Consider the following 19,230-nt stretch of genomic DNA (forward strand, 5'->3'; position numbering starts at 1 on the left):
AGAAAATTACTTGTTGCTGCTTGCAAATTGTAAGAATGTTGAATCTACTGTGTAAAACTGGAAAAAGTAATATCTCTTCTACTTGAACTTCAGTAATTTTCATTTTTTTTTTTTTTTATAAGTAATGTTGTACATATCAAAAAGCGTAAGGTGTCCTTAAGTATACAAGAAAACCAACGTTAGTCCACAATATGACCCCGATAAGAGAGCCCTAAGCCCAAAAAAACCATAGGCCTGCAAAACAAACCCTTAAAACCCCAAAAAGCCCTAAACTCGCAAGACCACAGTCCTAAACCCTCAATACGACTTTGCCCCGACTAGAGCCCCTACCTCGAGCCTCAAAATTAATGGAGCATAAAAGTAATCTTCATAGACCTGAGAAACCAATACACCTGTGGTGATAAGTTGCCAAGTAACACATGTTCCCATTGCTCTTTTAGGCAGATGAACCGCTCAAATTATGCATCCACAATTTGGTAGGAGAGCATTAACATCAATATCTTCCTTCATCTACTATTCTGATAGCTGATAACTCTGAGCCTTGAACAACTTCTGCCAGAAGTTCTACGAGTCAATGAAATGTCCTACCATGTTTTCAAAAACCTAAGAATATAAATATCTCTTTTTTTTTTTATTATTATTATTAATATGAAATCACAATTGAGAAGAACTGCGCTTACCCAAACCAAGAGATTCTCATGCTCCAGCACAACTTCAAGAGGCAAGTTGATATGCCTGGGCCTCATTTATCTCTTTTTCAGACTCCAGTCCCGGAAATTGTCCAATATCATGTCCTTCAAGCGGTTGAAACTCGTTATCTAAACCCATGGCAAACTCTTCAGGACGAGCTCCACCCGTTTGGAAATAATCTGCAATCTGCATGTAAAAAAGACCAGTCTGATGTAAACATCAATTACTTTGATGGCACATTAAACCTTGAATAAAATCAAAACCACAACCTTTACAGTCTTGATGTCCATAGAAATTTTAATTCGCTTAATACTACGAAAGGAAATAAGGAAATTGAGTTTGGAGAATATGAACAGCACTATCATTAACTTTTATGAGATATGTAGTTAGTTATCTGCACAAATAACTGAAATAGAATAAAATAAAATAAAGAGTGAAGTGGCACTTACGTGATTGGCAAGGGTCATTCCACTTAAGGCTGCTGACTCTAAACTTGAACCAAGTAACCAATCACCACATATACCAGCCCTTCCATAAGGATCAAAGATGCAGGGGGTACCAGGTGTATTAGTTGGAAGAGCTGCACCCCTGTAGAATCCCGCAATATGGGAGATAAATCCCAATCATTGTATTTGTATCCAATTAATTTTAAATTTAAAAAAGAAAATCCTTCAAGTATTCATCATACAAGAACCATAAATAGGTCAAATTATTTAAAAAGGGGGGGAGGGGAAATGACCTTTGATCGAATTGCTTCCTAAGGTTAAAAAGTTATCAATTTACTTCCTAAGGTTTGAACTATTATCAAATAAATCCCTGTGTCTACCCTTCCATTAAATTTTTAATTTTGTTTCCATGTAATATCCAATTAAAAAATGACGTGTCAAAATAGCACAGTCAAATAAATCCTACTATTACACCCTACATGATTATTAACATATAAAACACTATCTTCTTTTTGTCATTTTTTGAGGTCACAGTATGCAAGCAACTAAAAAAAATGGTGAAAAAAAACAGACTAATAGTTCACATTTCTACAAGCATGAAGAAAAAGAAACTCTTGGAAAACTTTGATCTATGCTAAATGGGGTTGATTATGGATTTATGAGGAATTGTTTCAGTTTACATAATAGATGGCTGCAAAAGTGTAGCATAACATTAATGTCATAAAGGGAACTTCTCATCCAACAGCATTGATACCATCCTCTCCCATACTCTCATTGAAAGATTTGGAGCCCAATGTGCATTTCTTTCCCCCACCCAAGTTCCTTGTTTTTTTGTCTCAAAATCACTGTTAAATTAGTCATTTCTGCCTTTTTCTTTTTTGTCATCAAGAAATGAAATCTATTAGTGAAAGGAAAGAAAAATGGAAGATGAGGTGAAAGGTGCCGTACTGGAAAAACAGAACAAACAAGCACAAGGAGCAAAAGACAGAATTTTGGTGACCCATCAAGTGTGAAGGCACTCCTATGAGCAAATAGGTCAGCTTCCAAACCAATGGAAAATATAACCAGTCACTAGTGATATTGCTAGGTCGTTTCTTACCATAACTGGACACGGGTATAAAATGGTTTCGTAAGTGATCCTTTTGGTAATCCTAGCGCAGCTTCAACACCCCCAAGCATGCCTGCCTTCACCCTCTCCGCTGTGGCAGTTGGGATGTTCTCCTGATGACAAAAATTATCACAATCAAGACTGATGAACTCAAAAATCTGAGCCATGTATAAATAAAAGTCACAAGAAAAGGAAGGTTGCCACAGCAAAGTGGCGTAAAGCATTAAAATCATAAAGGCAAATCAGAACCACCTTCCCTCTCTCTCCCTCCTCTTCCTCTAAAATTCCCTAGTTTCTATTCTTTTGTTGCTTGGTGCACCACCTTCTAATTACTCAAACAAACATTTATAGAATTCTCCATAAGACTTTCCTTGAGACACTCTTTCATTATCTTACATGATCTATTAGAAGCCTTTAACACTCCCACCAACCCCCACCCCAAGGAAAAAAAAAGGAAAGAAAAACAAACAACAACTAGGTGAGTCATAGGGCAGAGGACGCTTCAGAAGTGAGTTAGCCCAAGGTACACATCAGAATGCAAATGAAAGGTAATGCATACCCAGTTAGTTAATGACGCAATGGGTAAAAGCTAGTCCTAATAACCAAAGTCTACATCTATACACGTAATTCACGATTTCATTGTTTAACCAGGTTGATGTTGGCCATATGAACTCTTTTCTACCAGTCCCCTCTACCTACTGTCATGTTTGGTAATTCCTTGGCCAAAAACCAGAAATCTTCCAGACTTTTATCCCTATGGGTTCTGTTAATGATCCAAAGCATCAAGAGGGAGTATCTGGCTGCACGTATTCAACTTAGTACTGACCTGTGGAACCTTGTTCTGCTTCCCATAAGCTGCAGTGCTAAAAAAGGTCCAACAGTGAGGGCCACTGCTTTGGGAGCGCAGAAGTTTCTTGGTATTGTTTGCCATCCATGAGACGGAATCAACCCCTTTAACAAAAGCTCCTTCAAAAGAAGTACCGCCTGGGATAGGAAGAGGGTCCTCAAATGCTGCAAGGAGGGCCCACATAGAACTTAATTCAAGCCTCTAGCAACACAAACAGCATAAAGCAAGAAACAATCTGAGATCACTCAAACATGGTTAAAAGCAGATAATGCAGGAGAATACACTAGATTGCATCTTGTAAACCAAACTGAGGTGTTACGGGGTATACCTTCATCTGTCTTGCAATTAGAGGTAAGCCCGATGATGCAAGCAAGCGATTTGCACACTTTCCTGTTGTTGACACAATAATATTAAAAAACAAACTTACCTATCAAAAAATAAATAAATAAAAAACAAACTCAAGTAATGTTATTATTTTGGAATGTTCCATACTATAGGATGTTTCATAAAATATAATTCTTTTAGAACACTGGCGAACATCTAAATTTGATGATATGCAAGTAGTGTTGTAAACTGTAGCTGGAAAGTTATGTCGCAAGCGTTATTTCAGCTAGACTTGCAATAGTAACATAGAAGTTCAACATTCAGACATTATTACTACACAGGAAACCATAGAACTGTTTTAATAAAAACAAGCACAATCAGCAGGGGCAGAACCATGTTAATGCTTGGGAGGGCCTTAACTCCCTCCCCTAAACCCTAAACCCTTCTACCAATCAATGCTAAAATCCTAGTTTAAACCCTGGAAATCGGATATCCTTCTTGCCATAGCAGAAGCCAACTCTCTCACATGTAAGTAAGTAATCATTATGATGATGCAATAACAATGAAAAATTAGAATAGAATCTTCATATAATGTGAACATGGTATAGTAATGGTAAAATAAACTTAACAAGTAACCATGGAGGAGCTTAGTTACCATTATGTGCAATAACAACCGCATCAAACTCGCCACGAGGTTTTCCATTTTCACTCAAGTGCCACATCCCATTAAATGGTTCAAGTTTACTTATCCAGCAAGGTCTGACCACATTAACCATACAAGTCTGCCACAAAGTGTAAAATAATCGATTAGCTATGTACAGCAGAAAAAAACAAAAGTGTATGAGCTAAGTTCATTTTATTCTGGAAAAGGAATCATACAATATTATAAAATTGAAAATACAGTTCCATAAATCCCAACATATTTTAACAAATCAATGCTAGATAGGTCAAGCTAAGTGAGTGAATTCCTATCTTAATCATCATTACATATAGAAGTACAACCACACATTCAGAGCAACTAGATTATTGTTTATGAGTAAGTAGCTTTTTTAAATTTCCTCCATGATAATATTGGTGCCCATCTATTGCACTGCTTTAGGTTAATTCAATTCTTCACTATTTTCCTTTTACCTTCCTTTTAAAAGACACCTAATATGATATAGAAAGGAGAATAAGAAGACAGAATGAAGAATACTATAAGGCCAAATGAAGGATAATCACCTCAGACAATAATGAGTCAGCAAGGGGGCGCATGCCATTAACACCTACATATCTTGGAGGAGAAGAAGGTAGTGGAACAAACCGACCACCAATGTCAAGCTCCCCAATGACACCCTGCCACTCTTGAACCAGACCTTTCCCCAACCAGCAATCAACCAACTCAGCAAACCAAGAATCACTCACTGTAAAGAACTGAGCCGCATGGTCAAATACTAACGGGTGAGGGTCAATTATTCTGGTTCCCATTCTTCCTCCCAAACCATGCATCCCCTAAAATATTAAATATTGTAAGAAACCCTGAAAACATGATCATCATCACTGAAGCACTTGAAAGTAAGTCCACTGGAAAAAGCTAATAATATATTCTAAAAAATATCACTGAGATAGTCATTTCCCTGAGTTATTGTCTTGTCTTTGAAAGGGAAAAGTCGATTCATTCAATAGACTTTATTTGTTTTATCTAGTAAGAAATATATAATGAATTAGAAAGAGGCACCACCAACAAGAACTCAATCTTATAACAATTTATTTTCCGCAATCAAATAGACCAGTGACTGTATAATTGCCAAGCACTACGTAGGGTTTTCAAAAGAAAAAGGAGAAGCAAATGAAAATGGTTAAGGTCCAGAAGAAAATGTCTATGTTGATGTAGGCAGGGGATTTCAAGGAATACAAATAACCTCTGGCTTTTTCAGATTTGGCTAGCATTTGCAACAACTAGTGAATTACAACTCTATTGCACCACAATTTGGTTTCATTACCACAAAGCCGCTCAAAAAGTGGATTGGTTCCAGATGGAGAATCTACATTAAATCACCATTTTTTCAGGGTAACTAGGACTTGGGTCTATTTCTTGGGCGGGGCATAAGGATCGTATAGTTTCTTTCAATCTTTTAGTGAAACCACAAGTAGAAAAGAAATCATAGGACGAAAAAGATATTTCTTCAATTTTTTTTGACAAACGGCACTCTAATATACCCACCATAGAATATAATTCACAGTTTCAATCTTGGCCTATCTCTCCACATGAATATGATGAAGCATAAAGGAGATATATGATAACATCTATAAACAGCAAAAATAGAATTGACGAAAATAATTGAGTATCCAAACATATCCAAATCGACATAATTACCAGAAGAATATATATATATATATATATAAATATTGGCAAGAACACAACGCAAAGTACTGGCCTTTAGCAAACTAGGTGAAAAACTGCCTATTGCAAAAGGGTAGCTCTCTAAGCTTTCTAGCTTGACGTGATTTACAAATTACACTGAATATGAACAAAAACCCATGAATGAATAACCTTTTTTTTTAGTTTGCAATAAGTTAATGTCTAAATAACTAAAATTTAAACGCTGGTGAGAAAAATATGGAGAACAAAGCACGGAAACCCCACATGTGATTTTGAAAATGAGAACAGATAGTTGTAGGGTTACCCCCCCATGCATAGGCCATTGGCCGAATGAGCTTCAAATGAGTCAAAAGAAAAGAGAGGGGAAAAAGGCAACACATATCAAGAAGTTTAGAACCAGGTGCGTTCATTCTCGTGTAAATTCATGAATCTGGAAAATGATCATCCACATGGCATCATATCATACTAAACATAATTTTCATACCATAAGATCCTAAATCCTACGCTTCTACCAACAAAGCTACCTAGTCTTAGTCAGACAACGTCGTTGATGATAAGTTCTAAGGATTCGTTCTTTGTTTATTTGATAACTCAAAATTCTGTCTTCCACGTTTTTTTTTTCCTTTTCCTACACTTCCTCAACAATGAAACAGTGTATAAATGAGAATTTGTTACAAAAACTTCGAAATTATATATGTGATCCAAAAAATCGCACGAACACCCACATTCCCAAATGCTCAGCTCTCGCATACATTCTCCAACCCAACCCAACAGAACCACCGTCTCTAACATACACAACAACACAAAATACATTCACAGCCACTCAAAACCCACACCAACCATTCATGAAAAAACCCCAGATAATGAAAAACACAAACAAAACAAAAAGGAAGTAACTGAGCAACCGTGTCGAAAACCGTGGACCGAACCCCTCTTTTCTCCAAATTCAAGGCACACATCAGACCCGACATCCCTCCCCCGATTATCGCGACAAGCGGGTCATTGGAAACCGGCGTGGTGAACATTACTTGCTCCTGCTTGAACGTTTTCTTGATAACTGACCTTCTGGAGGTACCATACGATGGTTTTCTACGCTTTTTGGAGGTGGGTTTGGGGGCATTCATGGTGGCTCTGCTCTTGGGTTTGGGGCTGGGTTGGCCTGTGCAGGTTAGGATTAGGGTTTTGGGAGACAAGGAGGGTTTGGGGGGTTTCAGGGTTTTGAAAATGGAGGAAGAGGGAAAGGAGGGAAAGGAGGTGAACATGGTTTTTGGAGGGACAAAAGGTAACAGAGAGACCATTTGAGAGGATAATAAGCTCACTGCCTCAACTGCGCATGTAGTTCGTTAGTATAGAGAGGGTCGTTAACTAATATTTAGAGAGCCAATTAAGAAATCGGTAAATAAGGATTGGTGAAAAAAATAATAATAAGTTGTAATTTTTTTTTTTATCGGTAAATAAGGATAGGTGAAAAAAATAAATAAGTTGTAATTTTTTTTTAACGGTATATATTTAATTTTACTTGCTCTTTTTTAAAAATAAAAAATGAAATTAAGGTTCAGTTTGTTGTAAATTTTTTTCTTTCCATTGAAAAATATTTTCAGAATAATTATTTTCAGAAACTGTGTTTGGCGTGTACGAAAAATCATAAAAATTATTTATATTTTCATTCAATCATATTAACCTATAAAAATTATTATTTATGCACAACATAAAATATTAAAAATCATAAAAATAACCTAAAAATTTGAGTTGGACACCGCCAAGACATTGTCGAGACATTGTCGAGACCTTGCCTAATACCTGTTCCGGCCAGTGCCCAACGATGTTATGACAGAGTCCTAACAGTGTCACGGTCGGGTCCCAGCAAAGCCTCAATGGGGTTCCAGCGAAGCCACGAAGGTGTCTCGGCAATGTCCTGACAGGGTCCTAGAAAAGTCTTGGTCTCAAACTCGAAAAATGTGCTACGATTTTAAAAACGAAAACTAAAAATGTTTTTTTCAATCAAACTGAAAATGTTTTCCATTTAACTATTATTTTTTGTTGTATCAAACATTGAAAAATACATAAAATGTTTTTCAGAAATCAGTTTATGCCGAAACAAACGGAGCCTAAATCTAGATTTAGATAATCAAATGAATTATTAGTAATTGGGTTATTACACTGGTAACCCATTTTTGTAATAAGTTGGGCTAGTTATTCTGATACAAGTTGTTAGAACAATTATTGTAACTCTAGCATATAAAGGGCCCAATAATGATTTATCGAATCATGCAGAAAATAATTAGAATTCCTTTCTTCTCTATTTCTTCTTCTTGGATAGTAGTGACTTTATTGAAACAGCCAACCCTGCCTTCTATTACCAACATAGAAAGGGTATTTGGGTCCATATGTCCGAACAGGCGATTGAACAATTTGAGCGGGTATTCAAATTCCGTGCCCAACCAAGTGGAGCTCGGGTGTCCGCTCACAAGAGTTGTATTATTGCAGTTCTTTTGCACCCCACCTAAACAATCATGGTAGCCTGAAAATCAGGTAAAAGAAGGACCCATATGGGATTCGCTTAGCAAAAGAGTAATGAATAAAATTGGGAAAAATAATTGCAAAAAGGCTTGAGCTGGGGCCTGGGAGTTAACATGCATCATCAACATTAAATAAGGCTCTCAGTTTATTAGATTTATATAAGAGACCTTTCAAAGAGAATTCTTCATAAAAAGGATGGTCCACACTCAGTCTGCTGGAACCAGAATATGTATCATTAAGATTTTATAATTGCAGGAGTCCATAACAGCAAGATCAATCACAACCGACAAATCATCAAATGACCACAAAAAAGTAATATAATACAAAGGAGAACTTCAGTTTCCCACCCCACGTTATCTCACCCAAAGAAATACATAAGATTGAAACAACCCGCTTAGTACACATAATAATGGATTGACTCTTTTTATATCACAAGATATGTACCAATATAAGCTTACAAAGCATATACAATTTCACATTAACAGCAAGCCACTTAAACATGTCATTCCTGAAGAAAAGAAAACAGGCAGTTTCTTTTCAGAACAACCATATGGTAACCAAGGAAAATTAAGAATTTCTCAGCACTTAAAAAAAGTTAGACAAAAAGGAAAAGGAAAGACTCGAGTTTGTTAATGAACAGCAATGTCTCCATTAGTCTGCTCGTTGATCTTAGGAAGAGCTGTTTCCCTTGTCTCCTTCTTTTCCTGCTTCGGTTGGTCTTTGACTTTGCAAGTGCCATTAATGTTAGATTCACTGATCTGGCCCTTTCTTTTCGGAGTGATCATGGTAGCAGGCTCCTCTTTGAGACAACCGAGGCTGTGGCGGTGCGCCCGACTGCAAATTGCCTCCCGGGATGAGTTGGTTGCATCACCATAGCTCTTTCTCCGGCTTAGATTTGGTGACTTTGGCCGAGTCAATGGCAACTGGCATTAAATAAGTATGTTAAGATTTTATTTTTCCATATAAAAGCAGCAGGTAAAATGAAAGTCAAGTTACAAGAAGGAAACACCAAAATATGAGTATCACAAATATACAAGGCAAAAGTTCAGAGGACTTTGGCATAAGATTAATAATGTTCTTTCATTTTTGTGTTTTTTTTTTTTTTTTTTGGTAAGTAATTTGCAAAAAGACAGCAATTTACCTGAAAGTGCCTAAAGCCCCAAATTTTTTTGCAAATCATAGTAAAAATATATGCTAGTTCAGAGGAAAGTATGTAGCTCTACTAAACTCGGACTAGGATTACCTCAAATCGCATAGGTAAATCCTAGTCCTTCAATACAGAGTAAAATGCATTCTGATTCAGTTTTATGGAGTCCCATGATATCCAGTCTCCATATTCACTTGAACTTCTGCTAAACACTGAAAATTCAGAAATCTTTTGCTATACATCCCTGGAGGCTGGAGCTTAAAGGACTTGTAAAGAACTAAGGAAAGAATATCCAATGAGATTACCTTCTTGAGTTCAGTCTTTGGTGGAGGGCCCTCGTAGTAGAAACTGGGTACTGGTTTGGCCTTGATCACCAGGTTCTTTCTAAGTTGCTTGATGGCAGCTTCTTGCTCTTCCTAGAAATATTACAATAGATTGTTCAAAGAAAGGGTGGTTATTTCAAGAACACCTATCCATATGTGCAGCATGAAGAAAATGCAGGAACGTAAAAGAACAATATGCATCCATACGAACATGCAAAATGGTACATGAAAGACACTAATGAAAGAGATGTACCTTGGTCCTTGCCTCACACGCACTTTTCTCAGCCTCCAGAGCTTGGTGTTTCTCCTCTAACTTCGTGTAAAACTAGATAAAGGGAATAATAACAAAGATAAATGACATATTGGATGTGATACAAATCCACAGATGATAAAGGATATCACAGAGTACATATATATCATGATAACTAGTTCAATTAAGGAAATACCTCCTTCCGTCTTTCTGCACGTTTGCCACTTCTAAATGTTGGAGCTGTTCCAATAGTTACCTTAGATTTAACAGTTCGCACAGATGCAGCAGTACTAAACACGGTTAAGGATAATCCAATCACAAAATGGCATCTACACCATCTATATAATTGAAAATTCACTCAGATGTGAACTGTTTACAGTCAAACAAAGGATATGAGGAAGCCACAGAACAATTATCTTCTTCATCATGATGCTTCCTAATATCAGGTTGCAAGGCCTTCCTTAGTGACAGAGGTGAGTTTGGCTGAAAACAAATGGAAAATTTTCAAAATTAGTGCCATCTCTAACTCTATAATTGCAATACACTGACCTTATATCAATTATCATTCTAATCTCTAGCTACATATTACACCACCTTCTATTATAACCTCAAAACTCAAAGCACATTGAGGATGCATTCAAATTGACAAAATAATATAAGTATGATTTAGAGTTGTTGCCTGGGCACAGTAGGGAAGTATGGACTTTTTTGAAAGGGAAAAAAAAAAGACACAAATTCAAATTAAACAACTATGGGAAGAGTTCAAAACATGAATGCCAACCCAAACCAAGAGCCATAAATAACTTTTCCTTTTTTTTAGGTATGGTCATAAATTAGGTTGGAAACCTCAACACAAGCCTCTAGCTTGTGGGCCAATCTACCAACCCATATAAAAAATTTGAAATGGCTACAAGTGTAAAAGGGTGGAAAGTGGAAATAAAGTCTACATTGAAATGAAAAGACAAGAAAATTTCACTCAATTTTTGTAAATGTACAATGCTTAATTTGGCAGGTAACAGAGAATATGTATCACAGAGAAGAAATAAAAAATTAAAGCCAAAAATAACAAATTGTTAATAGCATTTCTTCTAAACACTTTCCTATCCAGATCTCCTACTGCACCCATTGTAAATACTAAATAGCCACCAGATAAACTTCACTTGTCTTTGATTGAATTTGTCAGCTACAACCCAACCCCAATAATTTGGTTTAGACCACATCAATGGATTTGATTCCCACAACAGTCAATGAGTCAGAATGTACTAAAAAAAAAAAAAAAAAAGTCAAAATGTGCCATCCCAACTCGGAGAAGGGGTATAGCAGGGTAATTAACAGCACATAATACTGTCGAGGATATTAATTACCTGTGAGTTCTTTGTAGCTTGAGGGGAGAGTATATTGTTAGCTTTGGGTGAATAACTCACACCATTAGCAGCGCTTTCAGCCTCAACAGTATGTGCGCATGGACCGCGCTTTTCAGTTGCCAGAGAAAACGGCTGTGGAACAGTGTAGGTGCGCACATTCCCGACAGCAGCAGATTTTGATGCAAGCGGGCTTGACTTCTTATTGTCACTTGACTTCTGAGCCCCAGGTTTCTCAGCTTTCCCCTCAGGCAAACCAACACCAAGATTTGGGCTTTTAACACCTAGCACTTCCTGTTTCTCAAGACATTGCTCAACAACTGAGTTTTCCTCAGTACATACCTTCACATCATAGTCCTTTGCTTCAATGCTGTCTTCTGAAATTTCAGGAGCAACATGAACTTTATCAGGAGAAACTCCATTTGAAACAAGTACAACACCACTTGGCTTCTTTTCCATGTGCAGATCTGTAAGTTCTCTCCCCATTACACTGCATAAAGAGTTGTAGCTAAGAATCAATATGCTTCAGGAAAGTGACAATATTGTCAGTAAGAAAAGAACAACAACTCCTTTGTACGCTAAGGGGAGAAAACAGAAGAAAGCCCCACAAAATAATAAAAGCAGTTCTGCTCATCTATAGTTTCCATACAAACAGAGCACTATCTTCCAATTGACAAAATGAAAACTGCCCAACAGTTGAGGTTTGAAAAGAGACCATAAATACTTATAGGAATCTTTCCTTTTCTGCATCAGAAGACGCAATATCCCACTTTATTTAGGATTGGTTATTGAAGGACTCTCCAACTCTTGCACAATAGCATATGATTTCTGTATGTGTCTAAGAACTCAATAGGAACATGTGACACTAAAGTTACAACGGGAAAAAAGAAATTGAATTTTTACCAAGAAACATGTCGCTAAAAAAGAAAAAGAACCACCTAAAAACAAGTAAATCCAACTATGAAGAGAAAAATTCACTGAAATTAACAACCATAAATTATTAAAAGACGATGGAGCTAACATTTCAAAATAGTTTCATTGGGCACGGAAAACTCCCGAGTTAAAAAAAAAAAAGTAACTTAGTACCCTGAAGAAGATGTTACATGCTTCTTTATATGTCAGTTGAATCCATATCATATCTAGCAACAGCAAAAATTGACAAGCAACTGAAGGATCACACTTCAATCGTTTCGTTTTGAGCTAGAAATAATATGCAAATTTAAGTCTTAAAGGCAAAACCAAATTGTCACACAGATCTGAAAGGGGGAAATCCCATTACAGCTTCGACATAGAACCTTTTTTTTTTTTCTGCCTGAATGATGTACAAAAAGTTGCGTGAAGGATTCTTAGATTTTCTTTTGTAATTTTTAAACTTCACCCTATTCTTTTCACTTTGTTTCAACGTCGGCAAAGGAAAAGGTAACGGGGATACTCCGAAGTACAATTCACAGGAAGAAACCACAGAATCATCTGTAAGCTCCCAAGGAAATTTCCAAATAAGAAACAAAAAACTGTAAGTTTCAATAGAGAAAGACAAAGAAAGATTCTATTAAAAAAAAAAAAACCCATAAAAACATCTACAAGCGTAATCATGTTAATTGGTACCTATGAGGGGGGAAAAGGAAACTTATTTCCCAACGAAGCTGATTTCTTAAGTTACTTCCCCCCCACAGAAAAAAAATAAATTATATCAGTGTTAACATGGCACAGAGAGAGAGAGAGAGAGAGTAGCTTCAATTTGCAGAGAAAACTCTAATAACAATGAAAAATTTTCTGAGAGCACCCAAATATTGAAGAAACTGAATGACCCAACAAATTCAAGCAAAACCCACAACCCACAAAGCACCACCAATAATTGTATACAAAGCATTAGAAAAATTATCGTTTCTCAGACTGCCAGGAAAAAAAAAAAACACCTACAATTTTAGACAGCAGCAGACTCAAAAGAAAAAACCAAAAAAAAAAAAAAAAAGCTTTCATTTCTCAACTAAACATTGCAATCTGAGCATACAGTCAGAAAAACATAAAGCTTCCATTTTAGACTGCCAGGAAAAATGAACACAAAAAACCCAAAGATAATATGCATGAGAGAGAGAGAGAGAGAGAGAGGAGTCCTCAGAGCTCAGCATCAAGCAGCTGAATTGAGAACGACCAACGTAAGAGATCAAGAACACCGACATTGCAAAAAATTAAAAATACAAAAAAAACAAAAACACAAATAGACGTGGAGATCAAACAAACGAGCGGCACCCCAAATCAGCAAGAAACGTGAGAGAGATTTGCTTACATTTTGTGGTCCGATCTGACAACTTCTTCTTCAAACCCCTCTCCCTCTCTCTCTCTCTGTCTCTCTCTCTCTCTCTCAGAGAAATAAACAAAGACAAAGAATAGTATGATTTTTCCTTTCCTAGCTTAGACTTTTCATAGACAGGCGTTTCTCTGTGTTAGCATGGTTAGTTATATAACAAGCGGTTATTTTTTATTTTAACTTTTAACCCCCACCCCTCCTTTTTTGCTGTGCTTTTTGGATGGGGTTCGGCAAGTCCCGATCATCTGTCAAGGTCGGGTCGTGTTTAAATATTGATTAAATATGTAAAATTTTTAAATTTTAAATTATTTATTTTATGTCGAATTCATATCATAATTGCTAATCGTGTAAAAAATTGATAATCTTTAATATCATGTGCCAAGTTTAAATAATATCGAAACATGAATATAACATTATATAGATTAACTTTAACAGACCAGATTCATCAACCTTAAATTTGTGTTATTGTATTAAAAATTGTCTTTTAACCCTAACTTTCGATGAGACGGACCCTTGACAGGTTTTGGTAACAAGTTTGTGTTAGTTTAGGGAAAAAAAAAAAAAAATTATATCTTTGAGTTAGTTTGGATTTGGAGTTAACTACCAACTGGTAGTTGCTGCTAATTACTGATTAAAGCAACTGATTAAGTCAACTCATTAGCAAATTAAATTTGGCTGACGGGAGCCAAGATTTAATTTGTTCAACCAACTTTGACATGATATATAATCAATCATGTTTTAAATTCAGTTTGGTCCCCAAGAGGTAGGCTGGGATCACGCTTAAATGAAACAAATGTTACAAGTTCGAATCATCATCCCCTCTTATGCAGACATATAAAAAAAAAAAATTTAAAAAAAAAAAAAAGTTTTAAATTCGATGAAATTGAATTAAATCACTTAAATTCCAAGTGTGAATAGTGAAAAATTAGGCATAGAATGAGCTGAAAGTCAACATGTGTGTGTTTGACATTTAAAAATTATATTGATGGAAACTTTATGGATATATTTATTAATTTTCAAATAAATGGGTATAATTAACATTTTAAATTGAGTATTATGCTAAACTTTATATTAATTTATTTATAACTTATCAATATAAATTCGAGTATTACTATAAGAAAACTCTTATTTAAAAAAATAATAATAATAATAAATAAGTATTAAATGATGAAAGATTTGTTAGCTAAGATCGGAAATTAAAGAAATAGGTTGGAATTTATTGTATTCTTTAATAATGTTCTTCTCCTCATTGATCAAATGAATTTAATATTAAATTTCTTGTTTTTTTTTTTAGGATAATAATTTTAAACAAAATTATTTGATTAGCCCAAAAAGTAAACAATAAAACAACCAATGAAGTAACGATAATATTACAAAAAAAAAAAAAAATGAATGATGTAATGATAAGATAATTGACACGTCTGCAGCGGCTGTTACCCCTGACAAGCGGGTCGTCAATCACGGCAAGATTTAACATAACTCGAGTAATACGCTTATTTAAAGGGCCCGGAGGAGGTTTGAACGGCGTCAAGTGACGGCGCAAAATTTGAAAGACTTTTCCTCCATCCAAATGCTTTTGTCCTATTCAGACGTGTCACCTCATCTTCTTTCAAGGCTTATTTGTCGGAGATTCCTCAAAAGGGACAATTTAGTTTGAGTTACAACGTTACCCTTCCCACGTGTACGTTCTCTCCTTTTTCTTTTTCTTTTTCTTTTTTTTTTAGGGAAAATGACCCCCTTTTTTTTCTTAATTTAAACAAAAATAAATAAACCTTGATTTATTTAATTATACGAATTAGACAATTTATTCACAATTTGTTAATTTCGTGTCGGGTTCGTAGGTCGTATCAAAAATGTCTAATCATTATGTCATGTATCAGGTTCGAGTCGGGTTAATGTATTTAATTAATTGATCAAACCTTTTAATTTTAATCTACTAATTTCGTATAAAGTTTATAAATATTTTCGCCTTAAATGTAACGTGGCATAATAATATGAGTATGATTGATTCAGTGTATACAAATCTTAGCATCTAAACATTCCTCTAGAATTTTATATGGTGTAAATAAAACATTCATCATTAATTGAAAATGCTTATTTACACCATCACCAGAGAACGTCGGTTGAACCACCAACGGTCCACTTGGCCATATAAGAAGCATGCACGCATCATGGTCCCAAAAATATGAATATGTTTGATAAAGAAATTGAAAAGTATATTTTGTTGTGGTTTGAATAAAAAGGGTTTTTGTGGGGTATTAGATTGTTTTTAGTATATTGCGATTTTGCATATTAAAAATGCGATCATAAATTATATTGTAAAAAATATATTATTTTGGAATACATTTTTAAATAAATTGCGATTTGAAAATTTAGAAAAATTTACGTTTTCAGTTGCAGGCAAATGAGAGAGTTTTAAAAAACATATGATTTACAGGTTAAACTGTGATTTTAAAGGCCTGTACGTGATTTTATCAAATGTTTAATTGTGTTTTTACAAATCACCATGTTTTAAAATCACAAATCTAAAAAAACCCTTATTGTTCTAAACCAAATGTTTGACTGTATTTTTTAAAATAACGTTATTTAAATTGCAAACCTAAAAGATCCTTACTATTATAACAAGAATGGTGTTAATATTTCAACCTATCAATCACCTAAATTTAGAAAACAACCTTAGTTAAACCCTAGGTGAGACAAAACCTTAATGTTCAAGTTCAACAGCCAAGCAATAAATATAGGAGCTTTAGAGCCAGAGGAAGTTAAGAAGATGAGAGAGAGAGAGAGGGAGAGAGAGAGAGAGTTGCATTGTTAAGAATGTACATTCTTGATGGTGAATGAGTCACAATATTGATGTGAAATTTATAATTGCAATCTTGTACAACTCACATGGTACTTGTGAAAAGGGGAAAGTAGAGCAACTTGATCTCTAGCAATTTTTTGTTCAAATTGTTAGCAATTTTGAGACAGTCTAAATTTACTATTACTGTTCAAATTGCTAGCAATCTGAACAATAAAATTACTGAAAATCTTTGTCCATGTTGAAGAGCCACAATAATGAAGGTGGTTTACAAATGGGTCTCAAGAAGAAGAAGTCATGTATTTTTAAGGAAAACGATTTAGGTTTGGATTCAATCTTAGTAAACTACCATATGATGTCCACATATTCCCCACATTATGAGTGAAGGTGGACTCTTTTGGTCTAAGACTCTTTGAGGATTGTTTTTGAAGTTTCTTCTGTCCAACTCGAGAGCCTGCTGTCTGTTTGCAGTTGAAGCTTGAGAAGATCTAGGGCATAGCAATTAAGACATGTATTTTTGCTTTAATTACTAAATCTTATTCTTACCTTACTTCCTCCTAATCATTTCGAGGCTTGAAACTAAGCAAAGATGGGTAAACTCAACCTCCTTAAAGATGTCAATATATATATATTTTAGACTTGATTTCTAATTCTGTTTGTTTTGATCTATAACTTTTGTTAGAATACGTTTTCCTCGTTTTTAGACGTTTGAGCCACGCCATCCATCCGTACCTACAGTGAGGCTCCGGATAGGTGGATATTGCACAACTTCCCCTCTCACTTTCTTGATAAGTTTTTAAAACCATAATTTGATTTTAATTCAATTAAAGATTCATCATAAATTCAATAGTAGTTTTAAAAGCTACTGAAAATAGTTGTGGAAAAGTGAGAGTGTGTACAACATTACCTATAATGATTTTCGAGAAATATCAAAAGATTCTGGCAACATATCTGCAACACCATTTTACGTGGCTGAAATACCACCGGTGATTAACCCATCATATGCCAAACTCAAAAGTATTTGATGTGACGTAAAAATAAAAATTATTTTTAGTATTTTTAATATTTTTCTTTTGAGAATATTTAAAAACAAAAACAAAAACAAAAATTGGAGGATGAATCTTTTACCTTCCAAGATTTCATGAAATGTTAAATAAATTGAAGTCGACAGTCAAAGTAAGTGGTCAATCCCTAGCAGCTTTGAACATAATCACACTGTAATTGTCTCTAAAATTCCAAAGGGGACATTCTTTTCTGATCTCCCAGCTTGACTGCTGTCTGTGACAAGGAAAGTGAGAATTCTCTCCCAACCCAACAATCAAAATATTCCTTCTTCTTTTTTCTTGGATTGGAGAAAGATCATCTCTATTATTGATTAAATGATAATTAATAAATAAAAGCAATTGGTATTTTCTAGTGATTATTTTACATAAAATATAGGTATATTGTTAGCCAAATCCAATGATTAAAAGAATCCCTGTTTTTATTTCTTATTTTTGGAGAGAGTTAGTGGTCCAAGGATAGATAGAGGGAATAAGAAATTCAAATTAACAACTGCCCATTTCATGAGACATGAAACACATGATTGTTGTTAAACAATTGTATTATTCAACCTCAATTATATATATATATATATATATATATATATATATATATATATTCTTCATTTAATATAATTTTATAAATAAAATTATGAAGCTCATTTTTACTTTACAAGTGTAAGAAGAGCCAAAAGAGGCAGGATAATGTTAGACATCTTAAGGAATTCTTTTTAAAATGCTTTTCAAATGATGTGATTAGTATTTTTTTTTTTTCTTCTCTCTTCTTTGTCTTCCACACTTTTTCAAAATAATACGATCTACATCATTTGAGAAGAATTTTGAAACAACTAACGACCCTAAAGAGGCAGGCTTTTGAGGCATTGTCTAGAAGTTTCTGTTCAAGTTGAAGTTGGTTGGAAAAATTTTCAAACTCAGGAGAGGCCTTAAATTCAAATTAAAAAAAATCTTTTTTGGTCAGCTTTTGAAGATGCCCTATTTGCCCACCTTTCGAGGCCCAAAAAGCTTTTACGAGTCAAAAAGATGCAACCGTTTCTTTAGAAAATTTTTCCCTCCAACTTTCTTTCTGATTTGGCCCCTCTTTGAAGGTAACGACCTTTTAAACCTCACTACTTTCCCCCCTCTATGGTTGTTTTAGACCCTCATTGTATTGGGTGGTGTTTCTGTGTTACGATCGAATTTTGTTGAAATATAAGTATAAAATTATATAAGTTAATTATAATTAGATTCAGATCATATCTTTTAATCTTAACTTATTAATTTTGCATCGAGTTTATAAGTCATGTAAAAAAAATTTAGTATTTATGTTGCATGTTGGGTTCAGATTCGGGTCGTGTCGAAACATGAGTGTAAGACTATATAGTTAAACTCTAACTTGATTTATTTAATTAAATGAGTCAGATGGGTATCAATGTGATAGTTAGAGATAGAACGGGAGAGGTATTGGCTACTTTATCGGCGCCAAGAGACCACATCATTGAGCCAAATATTGTAGAAGCTATTGTTGATTTGAGAGCAGTCAATCTATGTCGTGAGCTAGGATTTTACAGGGTGGTCTTGAAAGGTGACGTTTTTCAAGTGGTGCAAACACTTAGGGAAGATAGAAGGAGTTGAAGTAGTTATGAATATCTTATTGAGGAAGCTCTATAGGTATTAAATTGTCTACAAAGTTAGAAGGTTAATCAT

General features: G+C 34.9%; 2 protein-coding genes across 3 annotated transcripts; both read right to left on the reverse strand.

Annotated features, from left to right (window-relative positions):
* Nucleotides 1–88: 88 nt before the first annotated feature.
* On the reverse strand, nucleotides 89–7,103 carry LOC132172710 (FAD/NAD(P)-binding oxidoreductase family protein). 2 transcript variants are annotated; one of them, XM_088512391.1, is made up of 9 exons: nucleotides 6,683–7,103; nucleotides 4,637–4,906; nucleotides 4,071–4,197; nucleotides 3,420–3,481; nucleotides 3,071–3,292; nucleotides 2,236–2,357; nucleotides 1,140–1,278; nucleotides 681–876; nucleotides 89–552 (listed from the first exon to the last, which is right to left on the reverse strand). In XM_088512391.1, exons 1-8 carry the CDS (start codon nucleotides 7,073–7,075, stop codon nucleotides 715–717), a joined length of 1,497 nt encoding a protein of 498 aa, XP_088368517.1. In that variant the 5' UTR covers nucleotides 7,076–7,103; the 3' UTR covers nucleotides 89–552; nucleotides 681–714. The 2 variants fall into 2 exon arrangements, with proteins under 2 accessions (XP_088368517.1, XP_088368516.1); XM_088512390.1 differs by having other exon boundaries at nucleotides 89–584.
* Nucleotides 7,104–8,572: 1,469 nt separating this feature from the next.
* On the reverse strand, nucleotides 8,573–13,801 carry LOC132171442 (protein WVD2-like 2). The gene is made up of 7 exons (XM_059582753.2): nucleotides 13,666–13,801; nucleotides 11,382–11,868; nucleotides 10,412–10,500; nucleotides 10,214–10,304; nucleotides 10,021–10,092; nucleotides 9,750–9,860; nucleotides 8,573–9,220 (listed from the first exon to the last, which is right to left on the reverse strand). Exons 2-7 carry the CDS (start codon nucleotides 11,862–11,864, stop codon nucleotides 8,927–8,929), a joined length of 1,140 nt encoding a protein of 379 aa, XP_059438736.2. The 5' UTR covers nucleotides 11,865–11,868; nucleotides 13,666–13,801; the 3' UTR covers nucleotides 8,573–8,926.
* Nucleotides 13,802–19,230: the final 5,429 nt, after the last annotated feature.

The sequence above is a fragment of the Corylus avellana genome, chromosome 1 (genome assembly GCF_965113065.1).
Source record: "Corylus avellana chromosome 1, dhCorAvel1.hap1.2, whole genome shotgun sequence".
Taxonomy (NCBI): Eukaryota; Viridiplantae; Streptophyta; class Magnoliopsida; order Fagales; family Betulaceae; genus Corylus; species Corylus avellana.

Bases quoted from the DNA above. Each gene is read 5' to 3' on its own strand.
- LOC132172710 (XM_088512391.1), bottom strand. From the start codon at position 7,075: ATGGTCTCTCTGTTACCTTTTGTCCCTCCAAAAACCATGTTCACCTCC. The intron at 4,907-6,682 runs GTTGCTCAGTTA...TTAATATTTTAG, and splicing joins GGTCCACGGTTTTCGACACG to GGGATGCATGGTTTGGGAGG. The intron at 3,482-4,070 runs GTAACTAAGCTC...TGTCAACAACAG, and splicing joins GGTTGTTATTGCACATAATG to GAAAGTGTGCAAATCGCTTG.
- LOC132171442 (XM_059582753.2), bottom strand. From the start codon at position 11,864: ATGGGGAGAGAACTTACAGATCTGCACATGGAAAAGAAGCCAAGTGGT. The intron at 10,501-11,381 runs GTAATTAATATC...ATTTGTTTTCAG, and splicing joins AAGCTACAAAGAACTCACAG to CCAAACTCACCTCTGTCACT. The intron at 10,093-10,213 runs GTATTTCCTTAA...CCCTTTATCTAG, and splicing joins GTGCAGAAAGACGGAAGGAG to TTTTACACGAAGTTAGAGGA.